This window comes from Protopterus annectens, chromosome 16.part0 (assembly GCF_019279795.1).
Source record: "Protopterus annectens isolate FY-2018-M chromosome 16.part0, PAN1.0, whole genome shotgun sequence".
Taxonomy (NCBI): Eukaryota; Metazoa; Chordata; order Ceratodontiformes; family Protopteridae; genus Protopterus; species Protopterus annectens.
The window spans coordinates 245729600-245750006 of NC_056750.1; the positions used below are offsets into that span (position 1 = coordinate 245729600).

Consider the following 20407-nt stretch of genomic DNA (forward strand, 5'->3'; position numbering starts at 1 on the left):
TTTGTAAGGGATCTGTGCTTGTCCTCTGCCCCTTGGGCACCTGTATTTACCGCTGTGTGATCTGTCAGAAGCTGGAAAGGACCAATTTTAAGTTGTCCAATTTCTACTGAAGCGTGGGGGCTGTACCTGTAAGAAATCATTGACCATCTGCATAGATTTTGCCTTATCCTCCATTTTCTTTAAAACCTCTTCTGCTTTAACCCCAAATAAGACATCCTGCTGTAAGAGTGCATCTAGTAACTTTGCTTTAACATGATCAGGCAGAGTTTGTTCCTTTAACCAAGCATGCCTACGTATAACAGACCCAGTAACAGCTGCTCTACAGGAAGCTTCCAAGGAATCAAATCCACATTGTAAAGTATGTTTGCCCACCTGTTCAGCAGCATGCAACAGATCCTGCATTTCCTTGAATTCAGACTGTTGAGGGTGCGTGCTCATCTTTTGTTTTATTTGAGACATTAGGAATTGCTGGTATTTAAGCATGTGAAATTGACAATTTAGTGCTCTCATAGCTAGAGTAGCTGAGGTGTAAACCTTCTTCCCCCACCTATCTAGTGCTCTGGAGTCCCTTTCAGAGGGTACAGGATTTTTAGCCATAGAAGCCTTAGCCCCTTTGGGACCCTGGGAGATTGTCTCTGGATCAGCAACAGGGCTTTTGTAAAGGAATTTGTGTGAGTCAGGCACTCTATAGTATCTATCTGGTTTGGCTGGTGCAGGAGGCAGAGAATCTGGATTTAGACTAGATTCTAAGTAAACATCATCCACAATGTCTAAAACTGGGGGGATAGCAAGTGGTCTGTGCTGGGGGAGTAAAAGAAACTCTCGGAGCCTTTTCTTAGAGTCGGAGTAGTCCTGACCTTCCCAGTGGAAATGTTCCCTCATGTTATGTAAGGTTTCCCCAAAGGAATAGTCTTCAGGGGGAGAAGCTGAGGGAATGGAATCTTCAGCATCAGAATCTTCACAAGGGGGAAGGGAGTAATCCTGTTCCTCAGAAGAGCCTGAGGAAATAAACACTTGATCAGAGGAGGCATAATCCTCCTCTTGTCTAGGCCTTTGTCGGGGTTGGAAACCCCTGATTAAAGAAATCAAATCTTCAGCCATTTTAAGCATCTGTTTCTTAGGCATGGGGCCTTGAACTGGAGACTGAAGTGCAGTCTTTTTTGGTTTTAGAGGAGTCTTAAGCTTAGCATAAGATTTTATGGTGAGAGTAGTCGGTCTGAAGACACCTTCAGAAACCGAAGGTGTTTCTACAGCACCGGCTTCTCCTTCTGCAATGTCGTCGGTAGGGCCTAAAGAAAATGGCTGCGTCGGCCTAGAACTCTCTGCTAGAGAAGCCGAAGCAGTCTGGGGATCCAATTCTGCAGTATCCAGGGGCTGCGTAGGCGCCTCACTGAAAAACGGAGAACCGGCAACCGGCCCAGCCGAGGCTTCGGAGTCTGGCTTGGATCTAGGCTGCCTGTCTTTATCTTTGCGTTTTTTATGCACGCCAGTAGTCGGTTTCTCTGACGGCATAGTGTAATTAAATTTCCTACCATAGTGTCGTGCGAAATCAAAGCGCCGCTTTATAGTTCGCTTATTGAACCTAGCACAAAACCGACAACCAGTGACGTCGTAGACTGGGCCTAGGCAAGGTATACAAAAAGAATGAAAGTCCTTATGAGGAATTTTCTTCCCACAAGAAATGCAACTGTTAACTTTTTCTGACATCGGACTGAGGCAAGAAAAGGTTCCCCAATGGGGTACTTAGCTTTGAAGACTTTGGACTGAAACTCGATTCGAAAATCTCACGTGTCGGCCGACCGGCACTTGCGAACTGCTTCTGCTTCAGGCACCGCGCGGCAAGAAAGACTGAAGAAAATGGTGTCGGATGCCTCTTATATACCCCTGGCGCACTGACGTCAGGGAAGTAGCGACAGCAACCGACGCAGTTACTACTGTTGTGCCACACGGCTCAGTACTGGGACCACACCTGTTTGGAATACACTTCTCTGAAGTCAAGGCAAATCTGGAAGGCTTCTGGATAACAAAGTTTGCTGACAATTGCAACATGGAATCCCTGAATCCCCCAATGATGCAGATATCCTCCAGGAGGCTCTAAATCAGACTAATGGTTGATGTATAGCTGTCATACCCTTTGGGAAGTCAAACACCCCTGAAAATTACATAATCAAAAGCACATTTAGAGTGGACTCAGAGGTGACTGCTGTGTGTCCAAAGTGGTGAGGAAATATTTCTGTGTGGCAACACATAAGTAAAGGTATGACATCCAGATCCAAGGAAATTATAGTCCTGCTGTACACAGCCCTCATTAGACCAGTAATCGAGTAAAGTGTGCCATTTGGCATGTACTTGACTAGGCACTTAAAGCAGCTGGAGCAACCTCAGAGGTTCCTCACAAAGAAAATACAGGGAGTAAACAACATGAATTATGCAGACAGACTAAACGTCTTCCTTTTACAAAGTTGCCTTTTCCACTTATTCGCAATTGTGGACCTTATTGTTGAATGGTTAGAGTGCTCGTTCCACTGAATTGTTTGTCGATTAGGAGCCGTTGTTTCCAGTTCATTTGTGTTCACTTTTGTTCCCATACCAGTTAAATACTCTAGCGTCCTTATCAGAAGATACAGGATTGGATGAAGGAAGAGGTTTAGAGCCAGAGCCTTTTGTTAGGGAAGTAAGAGATGGATCTTCAACAGGATTACAAAAAAAAATGCATGTGTTTGAGGAACCTTCAAAATCTGTCTAGACTTCGGGGGGGTGGGGACTGGACTGTCTGGGGAAGTACAAGAATTAAAGGCATCTTCTAATGCCCCAGTAACAGGAGGAAGGTCATAATCTCTCTTCTGACTTGCCAATAATTTTAATTTCCTCACACTAAAATAAATCCTTCATTCTCCCAACAGTGTCAGAAAAGAACATTTCTGCCACAGGAGAATATGAAGAAATACTTTCTTCAGACAGTGATTCCAAGGATTCATGAGAAGAGAAGATACTTGGGAAGCAAAGTCCAGCCCAACTTGCTCTTTAAATGGGAAGACAATGAAGAAGCAGCCTGAAGTGACTAAAAGGCCTTGCAAATGACTTTTTGCAAGGATAAAACATTCCTTCCTGTTTTACTTTGAAGAAGAGGGTGGGTGGAAAAAGGTGTTTAGCTTTCCAACTCTTTTTCAACAGAGAATCCAAAAAAAAACAAAGTAGTCTCTGAAGAACAGACTTCCACCTGGGTTACTGGTATCTCTTCTCTGACAAATACCTGCATAACACCATCAGCTCCTTCCAAAATAATAAAATGCAGCTCTCTCATCTCCAAATCAGGCATACATCCTGAATTGTAGGAAGTGCTGCATTCTCAACTGTTAGCCACTTCCTGATGGGCAGTATCAGAGGAGTTGGAAGAGGCAGGCACATGGTTTGAGGATTCTGATATCCCCACAGTGGAGTTACCTGTCAAGGTCCGAAGAAGTGAGTATTCAGTTGAAGCCATTTCAAGGAACTCCCCAACACTTTCTGAAATTAGCAGCTGGAAGGGAGACAACTGAGGTACCAGTACAGTACTCCATAGTCAGACGGTAATGGGTTTAAGCTGTTGGTTTTCCATGTAAAGTTAAAGGATGCTAATCAGAGTCCTAATAGTTTTAGGAATAAATGCTAGATAAATACAGCAAATGGATGTCATATTCTTTTCCTAATCAAAACAGACAGGCTGGGTGGGAATCTTTACATGGAATCTTGTCCACACAGACACTTTTCTTTTCTTCAAGATATAAGCAAAAAACACATGCTTTCACAGATATATGGAAAGAAAGTCTCCACTAGGGTACTTTATGTACCCAATATCTCTTTAGACACATGGCTCCTGTGGAAGGCGCCCAAAAGCTTTGAATACTGCTCAGACATCCAATCCTTGGCAGGAAATGTCCAATATAGCTTAGGCTACTGCAGCAGTAATGATGAACATTAGCAGTTCTCTCATGCCACAAATATATATATTTTTTTATTTGCACTGCTTGCCTCCCTTTTAATGCTCCCATGTACCACCCAACTCCTTTCCAAACATCATTGCCACACCCATGGATTTACAACACTCTTCCTGCAGACATCATTGCCACACCCATGGATTTACAACACTCTTGCTGCAGACCTGTCAATAACCATGCTAGCCTTGTTACAGACTACAGATATAAGATGAGGCTCTGAAGGCAACAAGAGACTCTGATGTAAAGACCATCTGAGGGACAGGGCCTTGAATGACACAAGCTATAGCTAAGGATAGGGTCCAACATGTGACAAAGGAGATCTAATGTGAAGTGCAGTAAGTAATGGGGCTCAGAATAAATCAAAACAGCTAGATGCCAACTACAGCAAGGGTGTGGGGTCAAAAAGTATCAAGGAACCATAATGTTAACTAAAGCTGGGGGATGTGGCCCCACTGTATCAAGGAACTTTGATGCTAACTTCAGCTGAAAGATCAGACCCAACTGCAGTAAGAAAGCCCTATGTATACTACATTTCACTATGGAACTGCAGATGCACCAAGAAATCCTGAAGCAAAATGTAGTTACTACATTTGGCTAAGTGAACCAGGGTTCAGTGAGGCAAACTACAGTTGAGGGATGCCCCCGCTGCACCAGTGGACCACAGTTAGGAAACATACAAGCACTTACATATACATACATACACACACACACACACACACACACACACACACACACACACACACACACACACACACACACACACACACACACACACACACACACACACATATGCACCTTAACTTTGCATTCTGAGTCAGAATAGTGTCAGTTACTAATTATGCTACTTGACCGACAAGCACTTTAAACACAGATACAGCATTTCTTTTACAAACAGGCATGACGTGTTAACCAGTGACAATTCTTTGCTTTTTAAAGGCATTTTAAAACAATGACCAAACAGTTATTAATTTGTTGTACATGATCATTTTGCTACTCAACACCACGTTAACCACTAATGAAATGGCTAATAATCACACTGTACAACAAAATAATGTGATCAGTAACAGCTCCAGTATAAAAGAGCAAAATATTTTAAGTGGCAAGAATGCTCCAAAATGGAGCAGTCCCACTGGAACTCTCCTTTCCAATGAGCAAATGAAGTTAACTGACTAGCTCAGTGTCACACATTATGTAAGCTACAGCTAACAAGATTTATACTCAGGTATCCACATCTAGAAGACTATGCTATGAAAACAGCAGCTGTGAGTATAAGGCAAAGTGAGACAGATGTGGCCATTAAGAGTTCTGATCTATTGCTTGTACTGGGCCATCCAGCAACCTGTTTAACAATGTGGGACCTACACTGTTTTGAAACATTTTGCTTTAACTTTTCCAGGCACTCAGAACAATTCTCAATATATTTTAAGATGAGGGCTCTTACCCGGATTTAACTTGGCAATCATATCGTTGTCGTTTCAGTGGCAATGGTAAGCGCTGGTGGTCAGCACGTGCTGGGTGCTTGTGGAAACGAATGTCACATTCTGAACAAAATGACTGGTTACAGCTGGGGCATTGGACAGAGACTTTCTCCTCTCCACAAAGATTGCAGGGAAGAGCTAAATTACTTTCTGCTTCCCAAAATAAAGAGAAAAAATAATCAGCTAAAAGGACGTCAAGATGGAATTAAAATAAAAAACACATTTTACATTTCTATAACTCTAGAATGCTAGATCACATGCAAAAGAATGTCAAACACTTTATATGGCCTCAGACCTTTAAAGGGACTGTTCATAACAAATACCACTCAGGTAATCTCCTTTAAATATTAAGAACTGACAATCACTGGTACTGGAAAAATTATTTTCTAAGTAGGTACACCTACCAACTGCAAGTGACTAATTTTTAGAAGCAATTCAGGAGCATGGTCACGTTAAGTGACTCACTTTTGAGTTACACCTTTAGTAAATGGAGTTTGAAGGAATCAAGCCCAGGACTACTGAATGAAGTTAATTAGCAGCTCCCAGCCCTAGCATAATGCACTAAGCTTCCAGGCTAAGGTACTTCACTCCATGTTATGCTATGAGCTGATGAAAAATAATGATGAGTTTAGGCGGTTGGTTAATTGTGAATATAACTGGAGGGATACAAAGTTGTATCACCACAAAGAAACTGTAATACAGTTATCTTGGGCGGCGCAGTGGTGCAGCGGTTAACATTGTCGCCTCACAGCAAGAGGTTCTCGGTTCGATTCTTAGCTGGGATGCCTTCTGTGCAGAGTCTGCATGTCCTGCCTGCATTCCCGTGGGTTTCCTCCAGGTACTCTGGTTTCCACCCACATTCCAAAGACATGAGTCAGGAGCATTTCTCCCTGGGCCTCCACTGAAAATAGGCTATGTCCTCGTCAGACTTTCCTGGTCAACAAATGTTAAATAAATAAAATAAAAAATACATGATCTAAGATTCCTCTGCCTTCGATGAACTATGCTTCGGCTCTATGGGTATGCTGTATGACACACAATTAGTGCTACTCACTTTCAGCATACTTCCTATTCCCTTATCCCACCAGTTTATTAAACAGCTGTCATGTTAATAATCTCCCTTGAACTGGGCAGCTGCATGACACACAACAATGAAGCACCAACTAAATCTAAGATGACCTGGGTTTGATCAGCAGCCTAGCTGCTGAAACAACAGGGCAGGAAAAGGATGACTGAGTTAGTCCATCCCAGAGGATGGAAAAAGTCAAAAAACACACTTCAGGACAATCACCTGTAAGAAAGCCAAGTGCTGTGTTTTACTGCATAGACACTCAGGATAGGGGCACAAGACAAAGAGAAGGCTGCTACCCTCATACCCTCCTGCAGGTGAACTGCTGCCAGCTCTGGCATTCAGCTTCCCATCCCGGCATCTTTTGGTACAAAATAAAATAGTCAAAAACAGATTATACTTGAAATTGTAAATAGATGGAGGAAAGGAAGATAAAAAAAAAATGAATTTACATCACAGATGCTCTGACTGGACATTTAAGATACCACTTAATTTGTTAAATTTTTTCTATATATTTAAGACCTCAAGAGTTCTACTTTCTTCCCTAAAATACTGCCTATATGATCTATACTCTGTTACAAATTAAATTAAGAGTTATGCATGTACCATAACTTGGTATCTATGCTGTCCAATTTCATTTTTCCTCACCACTGGGTCCTTGGATCCAACATCGGATCTGAACCGGCCATTCCAAAAGACTGATGCTACAAGTCTCAAGCTCCTTCCACTCCCATAATGCCCTGCAGCTCCACTAACTCCTCAGATCGAGTTTACTGCCTCAGAAAAGGTGAAAAGGCAGTATGAAAATAACAAATATGAACACAATAATAACACTAACAATACTCTCAACTGGAAATCAAGACAGAGATCCATGGAACTCGTATTCCTCTAGATACCTCTAGACTTCCTGGAAGGGGGATGGTAGTGTAGGATGTGAGAAGAATGAAATGGGACAGTGCAGATACCAAGTTATGGTAAGTACATAACTCCTAAATCTGATGTTGTCCATTTCAATCTTCTTCACCACTAGGTCTAAGTCCCCAGCTACATGATTTCCCCAAGGGGCCCCTATGAAAGGATATGCCGGAGCACCAAGGAGCCAAAGGATGCTCTATTTCTGGAAACTATATCCAGTTTGTAATGGGAAACAAAAGGTATGTGACTTAGACCAGGTTGCCACAGCAAGGCTTCATCATTAGAAGTTCTAGCCGGAAAGGCTGAAGAGGTAGACATCGACTTAGTAGAGTGGGCCTATGGTGGATGGGGCAAATGCAGTCCTTTTAAGGAGTAAATAGTGGAAATGCAATTAGTGATCCATTTAGCTAGAGTTATTTTTCACACTGCTTGGCCTAACCTGTTGGGGGGAAAGGAAATGAATAGTGACTCAGATTTTCGAAGTTCCTTTTTCCTGTGCAGGTAGAAATGCAGCTGTCTGCGAACATCAAGTAGGTTGCTGGAATAGTTAGGAAAGAAAACTGGAAGGTGAATGGACTGGTTGATATAAGCCTCTGTGACCACTTTAGGCACAAAAGGATTCATCCTCAGAGAAACTCTGTCTTTGAAAAAGAAAGCATATGGTGGTTTAGATGACAAGGCCTGTAGTTCTGACACCTTCTTGGCTGAAGTAATGGCCACAAGAAAAACAGTTTTCCAGGCTAACTTGATATCACAGGAATCAGCAAGTTCAAAGGGTCTCTGAGTGAGGCCTACAATCAGATGCGAAGGAGGGGAAGGATCTTTAATAGGTGGCCTAAGAAGAACTATTCCTTTCATGAAGGCCTTGCTTAACCTGGACGCTGAAATTGAAGCTAGTGAATATGAATCACCTGCGACATGAAAATTAACAAAGCGATGCCAGATGCAACTTAAATGTAGAAAAACTGGCTCCATCCCGAAAAAGAGAGCTTAAGAAAAGCACAATACCTGAAATGGGAGCTGAAAAAAGGTCAGTGTTCTGGTTTCATGCCCACACTGAAAATCTTTTCCATTTGCTTTTGTAAACCTTTTTAGCTGAAGGTTTTTGAGAAACAAGAATGATTTCTCAGCTGGGGACACTAGCCTGGGCTTTCTTAAAATCAATGGAAGTGGAGAAACCAAGCAGTTAGTCTGAGAGATCTTAAATTGGGTGACTGGTGTTCAGAAGGGTGAGAAATCTGATCCAGTCTGGGATCCAGCATCCATGGTGGATATTTGGTGCAAGACCACAGAGGAAGGGGAACCATACCCAACAAAGCTAGAAGGGGGACTATGAGGATTAGAGTGCTCTTCAACCTGCTGGCTTTCTGTAGGACTTTCGGTATTAACAGGATCAGATGGTAGACATACAGGAGACCTGGAGGACAATCGTATAGTAAAGTATCCCTGGGTGGCTCCCCATTTGGTGGGGGATCCGAGCAAAATACTTGCTGCATTTGCTGCTCAAGGGAGATGCAAAAAGATCACAGTAAGGTTGGCCCCATCAGTGAAATTTTTGGTCTTCTACTGACTGATTTAGAGACCACTCGTGTGGACTCAGGATGGATCTGCCGAGTCCATCTGCAAGAATGCTGGCCTCCCAAGGATGCCCGCTGTAATCAGAAAGCAGTTTGAAGAGATCACCTATTCCCACACTCTCACAGCCTTTCTGCATAATGGATAAGAATGGGTTCCCCCCTTGCTTGTTGATATACCAGACTACTGACATGTTGTCTGTATGAATTGCTATCATTCTCAGACGTAGGCAGTCTTGAAAGGCTTGCAACATCAGAAGGACTGCTCTCATCTCTAGAATACTGATGCAATTTGGTGTCTGACATGGACCACATGCTTTGGACCAATCTTCCTTTGAAATGTCCCACCCCCACCCCAATAAGGAAGCATCTGTGGTCACTGGGAGGGAGAAAGGTCTGCCTAGGTGAAGATCATCCGATAGCATCCACTACTGAAGATACCGTCTGCAGATTTAAGTCAATTTGATTGGAATAGTTAGAGGATGATACAGGATGGACTACTGGACCACTAGTGTACAATGAATTACTCGCATAAAAAACCTTGCCAATGGTACTAGAAGTATGGCAGCTGACATGGAACCTAGAGTTCTTACAATAAATCCTGCTGAGGGTGCAGGCATATCCAATAGAAGATGAACTTGTCTTGGGGATGACACACATTGCAACGGTAAGCCTGTTACCTATATGACTTTGTTCAGTTGCGTTCCTATAACTCTATCATCTGCACAAGCGTCATATTCAACTTTGCCAAATGTATCATGACCCCAGGTGATTGAAGGTGTGCAACAGGGACTGTGTTGCCAACTCCAGTTGATGCCTTGATAGTGCCATTAGGAGCCAATAGCCTAGGTATAGAAACACCTGGAATCCCTGCAGTCTCAGGTGAACTGCCACTACCGACATGCATTTGGTAAACACCCTGGGGGAATGTGGTGAGTCCAAAGGGTAATGCTCTGAACTGGTAACAACTGGCTTCCAGCCGGAAGTGCAAATGTCCCTTGGAGAATCTGTTGATCTTTATATGATAATATGCAACCAGAAGGTCTACTGAGCACATCCAATCATCCTTGTGTAGTAATGGCAGAATGGATTGGACCATCACTACGCAAAACTTTGACTTCTTGACAAACAGATTTAGTTTGCTTAGGTCCAATACAGGCCACAGGTCCCCAGTCTTTTTTGGTACCAAAAAGAAGCAAGAATAAGTTCCACATCCTTGTTGCTCGGTTGGGATCCATTGGATAACACTTTTCTCAAGACGTTTACGAACTTCTCTCATAGCATGCTCCCTCTGAATGGGTGGGACATCAGGGAGATTTCTTCCGAGGCATTGGGGAAGAAGGGAAAAGGGCATGTAATAACCACTGGAAAGGTTTACTATCACATGTTCGACAGTACAATGCTCGAATGTACAGACCGAACAAAATGTTCGGAAACCAGAACACCGAACACTGTATATGCCAAAATGAGCTTTTCAGTGAAGTCGAATGTCAAACATGTCGACTACACTGAAATGCTCAAATCTGCTCAACATTCTACAACAGGTTTTTGCAGCGGGGCAAGCCACCCTGTACCCCTCACACCCCCTACTTATATATACAAACTCCGAGATTGAACTACACTGAGGAAAGAGTACATTTCCCGATCCCCACTATAGTGCGATCTGCACTACATTGTCGAACCTTGCTATAGTGAATGTTCACTATTGTAAGGTTTGACAATGTCGTAATCGCACTTCTGGTTCTGCTACCTGAGTTTCGCACATTGGTTGATCGCACATAATGCGATCGACAATGTGATAGCAAACCCACTGGAAATTATGTTTAGCATCCAGATGTCATTTGTTAGTTCTGTCCAGGTGTCTAGGTACAAAGACAATCTGCTCCCGACTGCCTCCAGAGTAGGACAGTCAGGCAGCGCTTCAGGAGTGCTGACAGGGTTTATCGGAGAAAGATTATCTGAAGCCCTGATTCTGTGGACCCCCTCTGCTTTTCAGGCAGTGTCTGCCATTAAATCCTCATCCTCTGCCTATGGATGAGGATTCTTTGAGAGAATCCGGAAAAGTACCATGGGATTTTCTGAACCACATATTCTTCCCATTGAGCTGATTCCTTGAAAAAGGCCTCTGAAGAAAACTTGATTCCTACAGCAGACAGGGTTTTTCCCTCTTGCTCACTGGGGGTAAGTGTGTCCTTGACCAATGGTCCAAACAAGGAAGAACCATCAAAGGGGGAATTAGTAAAAGACACCTTAAAGGGTTCCACAAATCCGCAAAGCCTCAACCAGAAATGTCTCCTGAGGGCTATGCCAGATTCTGCTGCTCAAGAGGTACCTTCCGAAGCATTGGAAATCAACCTCATCGATGAGTTAGACAAAGATATAGGTTCATAGGTTCATAGGTTCATACTAGGCTATCTGCCCAAGGGCATTTATAAGCCTAGCCCATAGTTATGTGGCTTTCGCCACCCCTTTAGTTTGAATAAAAACTATGCCTATCATTTTGCTGTGCCTCTGTCAAGCAGTGACGCTGAAGTAATCCCTGGGGTATATCTGCAATCTCCCATCCATTGGTCAAGATTCCTCTTGAACAAGACCAGAGAGGTGCTCTGCCTCACATGTACCGGGATTTTGTTCCACAGCATAGGGAGTCTCTGGGTGATGAATCTGTCCCTCCAGCACGTTCTATTTATAACCGTGTCAAGGTTTAAGTCTCCGCCCTTGTGGTTCTGAGGATCTAGATTTTTGAGGTGAAGCATATTCATCAAATCTGGGTTTGACATGGCCTTATATGTCAGGCACAGGTCACCTCTGAGCAAGCGGTATGAGACTGAATAGAGCTGGAGTTCTTTCAGTCGGGCAGCATAAGACATATTTTTGAGACCCTTTATCCTTTTGGTGAGGAACTTTTGGGGCCTTTCAAGCTGCAGCAGGTGTCTGGTCAGATACATTCGAGCGGGCATTGTACTCAATCATAGGTCTAATAAGTGATGAGTACAGGGGACGATGACCTCCCTTGATCTAGATGTGAATCCCTTCATGATCAGGTGGGTGATATAGAAGGTTTTCCTAACTACTTTAGCAACATGAGTGTCAAACGAAGGCTACTGTCAACCTGGGTCCCCAGATCTCTGATGACTTTTTCTGTGCTCAGTGGATTGCCACCTATATGGTAGCTAGGGGTAGCCTTGTTTTTCCCAAAGGGTATGACTATGCATTTTTGGCGTTTAACTTCAGGCCATGGCTCTGGCACCAGTTATCCATTTCTGTGAGGCCCTTCTGGAGGATATCTGTGTCAGATGTGTTTTCGACTATGGCGCCAGTTTGCAGTCATCTGCAAACTTTGTCAGCCATAACCCTCCTGTGTTTGCTTGTACTTCAGAAAAGTAGATGCCGAACAAGAGTGGACCCAGGACTGAGCCCTGTGGGACACCACTTGTGACAGGCTTTGAGTCTGACATGGCTCCAGCAACTCTGACCCTGTGGGTTCTGTCACTTAGCCAGTTTGCAACCCATCTTGTGATGTATGGGTTTACATTCAAGCTGATGAGTTTTTCGATGATACCCGAGTGGGGTATTGTGTCGAAGGCCTTTGCCAGGTCGAGGTAGGCTGTATGGACTGCCTTCCCTCATCAATGGCCTTGGTGACTGTCTCGAAAAAGTCAACCAAGTTTAAGAGGCAGGATCTGCCTTTGACAAAGCCAAACTGAGTTGGATCCAAAGTCTGCAAGTTCCCTATGTCTTTATTTATGAGTTCCATTATGATCCTCTCCATGGCTTTGCAGATAAGGCTTGTCAAGCTAATGGGCGGTAATTTCCAGGGTCTGTGGAGGCACCGCCCTTATGAAGTGGGACCACAGTGGCGTCGCCACTCCTTGGGTGTATCCTGAGGTGAGGCTAAGATTAAACAGCTGTCCTAACTGTGGGTTTAATTCCTCATTGAGTTCATGAAGCACACAGCCGGGGACACCATCCGGTCCCATGGATGCTGTGTTTTTTGCCTTAGTGAGGGCAGTTCTCACCTGGGCGTTGGAGATGTTTGGGGGCTACAATCCTCTGGAATAGATATCTCTCCTTTTGGGGAGGGGAGAAGTTTGCACTGAACCTGTCAGCCAGTATGTTGGCAATGTGTGTAGGTTCAGTAATTTTCACATCATTTTGAACTAATTCTGAGCATATCTGGGAGTTTCCTCCTAGGTTTCTAACATAGCTAAAGAAGGCCTTATGATTCTCTTTAGAGTCCTTGGCGATTTTTCTCTCAAAATTTGCCTTGGATGATTTTATGAGAGCTCTTAGTTTTTTCTTATAATGATCAAAGGTGTCTTACCTTTCAAGGATTTTGCTCTATCTTGTAGTAGCTTCCTCCTTTTGTTGTAGAGCTTGTTTATGGCTGGGGTCCACCAGACTGGACGCTTGCCTTTGGTACAGAGAGTCTTAGTTTTGTTTGGGATTGCCTGATCCATGCAGTCCTGTAGGTGCTGGTAGAAGGCATTTGTAAGTGATTCAGCGGTTTGAGTAATGTTTACCACTGGCTCAGGGGCCTTAAAGGAGACCACACTAGTTTTAGAAGTGTGAAATCGGCTTTTGAGAAGTTTTTCACTGTGGTCTTTTTGTTTCAGGTGGGGCGGGATGAGTACCTCCAGCGAGATTAGTTTATGATCTGATCTCACCAGTGAGGGGTATACTTCGGTGTTGAACATTTTGATCCCATGTTCGTGATGATGAGATCAAGTATGTTTTCTCCTCTTGTGGGGATGGTGACTAGTTGTTCCATGGCATTTGAGTTTATGAACTCCAGGAATCTTTGGGTTAGAGTGTTCGGGCTTGAGTAGTGTTCCCAGTCTATATTAGGGTAGTTAAAGTCACCTAGTATGATGGTATTTGGAGATACATTTATCCCCTCCAATGTTTTCAGGAAGGCCATGTGAGGTTCCTGAGTTTGAGAGGGTGGCCTGTAACATGCTACAAATTGCAGAGCAGTCTTGCCTATGGTTAATTGCACCTGGATGGTCTCCGATGCATCATGCGTTGCCACCAACCTTGAGGTGTGGGTGTCCTTTATGAATATGGACACCCCCCCTCCTTTCTTGGTGTTGTCCGGAACGCATGATATGAGGTGAAACCTGTTAGTGCTGGGGTGCTCTCAGGAGCCTTGAACCAGGTTTCTGTCACAGCACAGACATCGATGTTCTCCATATTGAGAAGGGCCTCGAGTGCGTGCATCTTGAGATTGAGACTTCTGGCATTGAGCAGCATTACCCTTAGTTTTTTCCTTTTGGTGTTCTAGGGTGGTAGGTTTAGAATTTGAGCCTTGCCTAAAAAGGCACTATGGGGTGGCAAGAGCCTTTGCCAATATCCGGAAGCCCAGGGTGACAGGTGCAAGCCGTCCCTTGCAAGCAGCGTGGCTTGTCCAGCATGTCATCCCAGGCAGACAGACATTGGATCCCCTTTGAATGACACCAGAATTTAAGCCAATTATTAAAGCTGATCATCTTATCACTGTATTGTGGCATCATTCTAGGTGAAGGTAGGATACTGCTCAAGGTCAGGGTCATACCTGCCTGGGCTACATAATCAGAGAGCTCCTCGATGTCCCTTTTCATGTAGTCCAAGGAGGTGCGTCTCAGGTCGTTGACACCAGCGTGGACAATGACTGAGTCGTACTTGTACCTGCTGTTGAGAGACCTGAGTGCTTGCGTTATGTGGCGGATTCTAGCGCCTGACAGGCAGCTTACTGTGACCTTCTCTTTACTCAGTCTGGTGAGCGGGACGTCAGTGTGTCTGACTATGGAATCACCAATGACAAGTGTGTCTGGCATTTTGTTTGGCCTTAAGGGCTGTGACTGTTTGACACTCTGACTGTGTGGTCTATGTGTTGCATGTGTTGGGTCGTGAGGTGGTAGTTGTTTGGGTGTCTGCTTTGGTGGCCTCTGCTGTTTTGGTAAATTTTTGATCAGAGCCTCCGGTATGTCTTTGTGTGAGTATGTGTATGATTTGAAGTTGTGATGGTACCATGTGTGACTGGGTATGTATTGTGTGTGGTTACCTTCTCCTCCTGTCTGGTCTTGCCAGTCCTATGTTGAGAGAGCTCAGCCTCCAGTTTGGCCGTATAGTTGCATCTCTCGCATGTATTTGTGTTTTGTGGGAGAAGGAGAGGATTGTCTGTGTACATGAGGCAGTTGTAACATTGCCTCAATATTCCCAGGTTCACCAGTTGAGCTGGAGAGGACACTAGCAACTGATCCCTCGACATACTAGAAGTAGTAGATAAAGAGACTTTCAAAGGACTCCGGGGGAAGTGGGTTTTAGGCTGGTGGGGTACTATCTATAATAAGAGTGCTTTATCAAGGTGCAAGTACTGTAGGAGTAAGTGCTAGGCTTTACAGATAGAGAATAGTCTACTTGGGAATCAAGTAGAGATGAACTTTTCAGTTATAGGATATGCTGGTTAGATCAGCAGTACAGCTCGAGGAAGGTAGTTTTAAGGGAAAATTGGAAGAGTGGAATTTAGATGGCCCAAATAGTTTAACCTTGTTTAACCGCCGCTGCTCTTGTGTGCAACAGTGGTAACTCCGCTCAAAATCGCGCTTACACGCGTTTAGCGAGTTTTATAGCAGGTGGATGAAGGGAGCTAGGAATTGGCCCAAAACGACCAATGGACTACTAGTTTCTGGCTGAAACTTCACCAAATCAGACAAAAGGCGCTCAGTGCTTCCCACTCCCACTGGTAAGCAAAGAAACTTCCCTCCTTCCTAATAAGGCAATGGATCAGTAACAGGAACTAAAACAAAGCCCAGGGATCAGCAACTCTGAAACTGGACTACTCTAGTTCAGTAAGGCGGAAAACAAGAGATTTTTTTGTTTTATTACAGAGACAAGGAAAAAACAGACAGTAATTGCTGTAAATCGGCTAGCGCACTTTAGTGTGTAGCCTACAGAAACAATTTGCAACAATTAGTAACTTAAAGTGCAATAAACAGTGTAAAATGCAGAAATCACTTAAAGTAGCAATAAAACAGGCGAAATGCAGTTGCTAGCTTAAATAACAGTGGGAAAGCCACAAAAATACTTATATCTGGTAGAAAGTCACTCTTTTAGCTCTCTGCTGCTTGGATCACCCTGCAGGCCACCACGAGGATCTGTGCTGAGTTGGTACAAGCTGGAAAACGCGTGTTTAGCGTGTTTTATAGCAGGGGCTGAAAGGAGCTAGGAATTGGCCCAAAACAACCAATGGACTACTAGTTTCTGGCTGAAACTTCACCAAATCGGACAGAAAGGCTGCTCAGTGCTTCCCACTCCCACTGGTAAGCAAAGAAACTTCCCTCCTCCCTAATAAGGCAATGAATCAGTAACAGGAACTAAAAACAAAGCCCAGGGATCAGCAACTCTGAAACTGGACTACTCTAGTTCAGTAAGGCAGGAAAACAAGAGATTTTTTTTTTGTTTTATTACAGAGACAAGGAAAAAACAGACAGTAAATGCTATAAATGCTGTAAATCGCTAGCGCACTTTAGTGTGTAGCCTACAGAAACAATTTGCAACAATTAGTAACTTAAAGTGCAATAAACAGTGTAAAATGCAGAAATCACTTAAAGTAGCAGTAAAACAGGCGAAATGCAGTCGCTAGCTTAAATAACAGTGGGAAAGCCACAAAAAATACTTATATCTGGTAGAAAGTCACTCTTTTAGCTCTCTGCTGCTTGGATCACTCTGCAGGCCACCACGAGGATCTGCGCTGAGTTGGTACAAGCTGGAAAACGCGTGTTTAGCGTGTTTTATAGCAGGGGGCTGAAAGGAGCTAGGAATTGGCCCAAAACGACCAATGGACTACTAGTTTCTGGCTGAAACTTCACCAAATCGGACAGAAAGGCCGCTCAGTGCTTCCCACTCCCACTGGTAAGCAAAGAAACTTCCCTCCTCCCTAATAAGGCAATGGATCAGTAACAGGAACTAAAAACAAAGCCCAGGGATCAGCAACTCTGAAACTGGACTACTCTAGTTCAGTAAGGCGGAAAACAAGAGATTTTTTGTTTTATTACAGAGACAAGGAAAAAAACAGACAGTAAATGCTATAAATGCTGTAAATCGGCTAGCGCACTTTAGTGTGTAGCCTACAGAAACAATTTGCAACAATTAGTAACTTAAAGTGCAATAAACAGTGTAAAATGCAGAAATCACTTAAAGTAGCAGTAAAACAGGCGAAATGCAGTCGCTAGCTTAATAACAGTGGGAAAGCCACACAAATACTTATATCTGGTAGAAAGTCACTCTTTTAGCTCTCTGCTGCTTGGATCACTCTGCAGGCCACCACGAGGATCTGTGCTGAGTTGGTACAAGCTGGAAAACGCGTGTTTAGCGTGTTTTATAGCAGGGGGCTGAAAGGAGCTAGGAACTGGCCCAAAACGACCAATGGACTACTAGTTTCTGGCTGAAACTTCACCAAATCGGACAAAAAGGCCGCTCAGTGCTTCCCACTCCCACTGGTAAGCAAAGAAACTTCCCTCCTTCCTAATAAGGCAATGGATCAGTAACAGGAACTAAGCCCAGGGATCAGCAACTCTGAAACTGGACTACTCTAGTTCAGTAAGGCAGGAAAACAAGAGAAAACAGACAGTAAATGCTATAAAAACAATTCACATGCAGTGCAAGCTGGCACACTTGAGTATGTAGCAATATTAGTCCACACACAGTATGAAAAAAATGTAATTAAATTAAAAAGGACTAAAAGCAAGTGCAGAAAGGGTTTATTAGAGAGAATGCGGTAAAGAGAAGGGACTGGGGAGTGTCCTAGATCAAATCTACAGTGGGGCGGGCACTGCAAAAGCCACCAAATTAAAACTACATCCAAGAAAAGGGAAGGGGGGGGGGGAAGACAGTTTCAACAGAGCTAGATCTGAGAAATCAGTCCCCAAGTTATAACAACCACAATAAAATGAAGGAAATATACTTAAATCAGCTTATGTCCAGTTGATGTATGCAGACAAATCTCAGTAGCAGCAACTCTACTTAAAATGATTACCAGAGATGTAACCAACACAGGTTTTAAAGTTATCAGAAACCCCCAAGCTAATTAACACTTAAAGGAATTTCAGTGCAGTTTAACAACTAGTGCAGAGCTTCAGACACACACACAAGACAGTTTCAACAGAGCTAGATCTGAGAAATCAGTCCCCAAGTTATAACAACCACAATAAAATGAAGGAAATATACTTAAATCAGCTTATGTCCAGTTGATGTATGCAGACAAATCTCAGTAGCAGCAACTCTACTTAAAATGATTACCAGAGATGTAACCAACACAGGTTTTAAAGTTATCAGAAACCCCCCCCAAGCTAATTAACACTTAAAGGAATTTCAGTGCAGTTTAACAACTAGTGCAGAGCTTCAGACACACACACAAGACAGTTTCAACAGAGCTAGATCTGAGAAATCAGTCCCCAAGTTATAACAACCACAATAAAATGAAGGAAATATACTTAAATCAGCTTATGTCCAGTTGATGTATGCAGACAAATCTCAGTAGCAGCAACTCTACTTAAAATGATTACCAGAGATGTAACCAACACAGGTTTTAAAGTTATCAGAAACCGCCCCAAGCTAATTAACACTTAAAGGAATTTCAGTGCAGTTTAACAACTAGTGCAGAGCTTCAGACACACACACAAGACAGTTTCAACAGAGCTAGATCTGAGAAATCAGTCCCCAAGTTATAACAACCACAATAAAATGAAGGAAATATACTTAAATCAGCTTATGTCCAGTTGATGTATGCAGACAAATCTCAGTAGCAGCAACTCTACTTAAAATGATTACCAGAGATGTAACCAACACAGGTTTTAAAGTTATCAGAAACACCCAAGCTAATTAACACTTAAAGGAATTTCAGTGCAGTTTAACAACTAGTGCAGAGCTTCAGACACACACACAAGACAGTTTCAACAGAGCTAGATCTGAGAAATCAGTCCCCAAGTTATAACAACCACAATAAAATGAAGGAAATATACTTAAATCAGCTTATGTCCAGTTGATGTATGCAGACAAATCTCAGTAGCAGCAACTCTACTTAAAATGATTACCAGAGATGTAACCAACACAGGTTTTAAAGTTATCAGAAACCCCCCCCAAGCTAATTAACACTTAAAGGAATTTCAGTGCAGTTTAACAACTAGTGCAGAGCTTCAGACACACACACAAGACAGTTTCAACAGAGCTAGATCTGAGAAATCAGTCCCCAAGTTATAACAACCACAATAAAATGAAGGAAATATACTTAAATCAGCTTATGTCCAGTTGATGTATGCAGACAAATCTCAGTAGCAGCAACTCTACTTAAAATGATTACCAGAGATGTAACCAACACAGGTTTTAAAGTTATCAGAAAACCCCCAAGCTAATTAACACTTAAAGGAATTTCAGTGCAGTTTAACAACTAGTGCAGAGCTTCAGACACACACACAAGACAGTTTCAACAGAGCTAGATCTGAGAAATCAGTCCCCAAGTTATAACAACCACAATAAAATGAAGGAAATATACTTAAATCAGCTTATGTCCAGTTGATGTATGCAGACAAATCTCAGTAGCAGCAACTCTACTTAAAATGATTACCAGAGATGTAACCAACACAGGTTTTAAAGTTATCAGAAAACCCCAAGCTAATTAACACTTAAAGGAATTTCAGTGCAGTTTAACAACTAGTGCAGAGCTTCAGACACACACACAAGACAGTTTCAACAGAGCTAGATCTGAGAAATCAGTCCCCAAGTTATAACAACCACAATAAAATGAAGGAAATATACTTAAATCAGCTTATGTCCAGTTGATGTATGCAGACAAATCTCAGTAGCAGCAACTCTACTTAAAATGATTACCAGAGATGTAACCAACACAGGTTTTAAAGTTATCAGAAAACCCCCAAGCTAATTAACACTTAAAGGAATTTCAGTGCAGTTTAACAACTAGTGCAGAGCTTCAGACACACACACAAGACAGTTTCAACAGAGCTAGATCTGAGAAATCAGTCCCCAAGTTATAACAACCACAATAAAATGAAGGAAATATACTTAAATCAGCTTATGTCCAGTTGATGTATGCAGACAAATCTCAGTAGCAGCAACTCTACTTAAAATGATTACCAGAGATGTAACCAACACAGGTTTTAAAGTTATCAGAAACCCCAAGCTAATTAACACTTAAAGGAATTTCAGTGCAGTTTAACAACTAGTGCAGAGCTTCAGACACACACACAAGACAGTTTCAACAGAGCTAGATCTGAGAAATCAGTCCCCAAGTTATAACAACCACAATAAAATGAAGGAAATATACTTAAATCAGCTTATGTCCAGTTGATGTATGCAGACAAATCTCAGTAGCAGCAACTCTACTTAAAATGATTACCA

At 42.9% G+C, this 20407-nt stretch overlaps 1 protein-coding gene across 2 annotated transcripts in view; it reads right to left on the reverse strand.

The window, feature by feature from the left end:
• The window catches only part of RNF31 (ring finger protein 31), a 1258066-nt gene that overhangs the window by 994169 nt on the left and 243490 nt on the right, over positions 1-20407 (reverse strand). Inside the window, exon 7 of one of the 2 annotated variants that reach the window (XM_044058825.1) lies at positions 5419-5608. In XM_044058825.1, the coding sequence (XP_043914760.1) occupies positions 5419-5608 (190 nt within the window). The remainder of the gene's footprint in view (positions 1-5418; positions 5609-20407) is intronic. The other variant, XM_044058826.1, reaches the window with a different exon arrangement.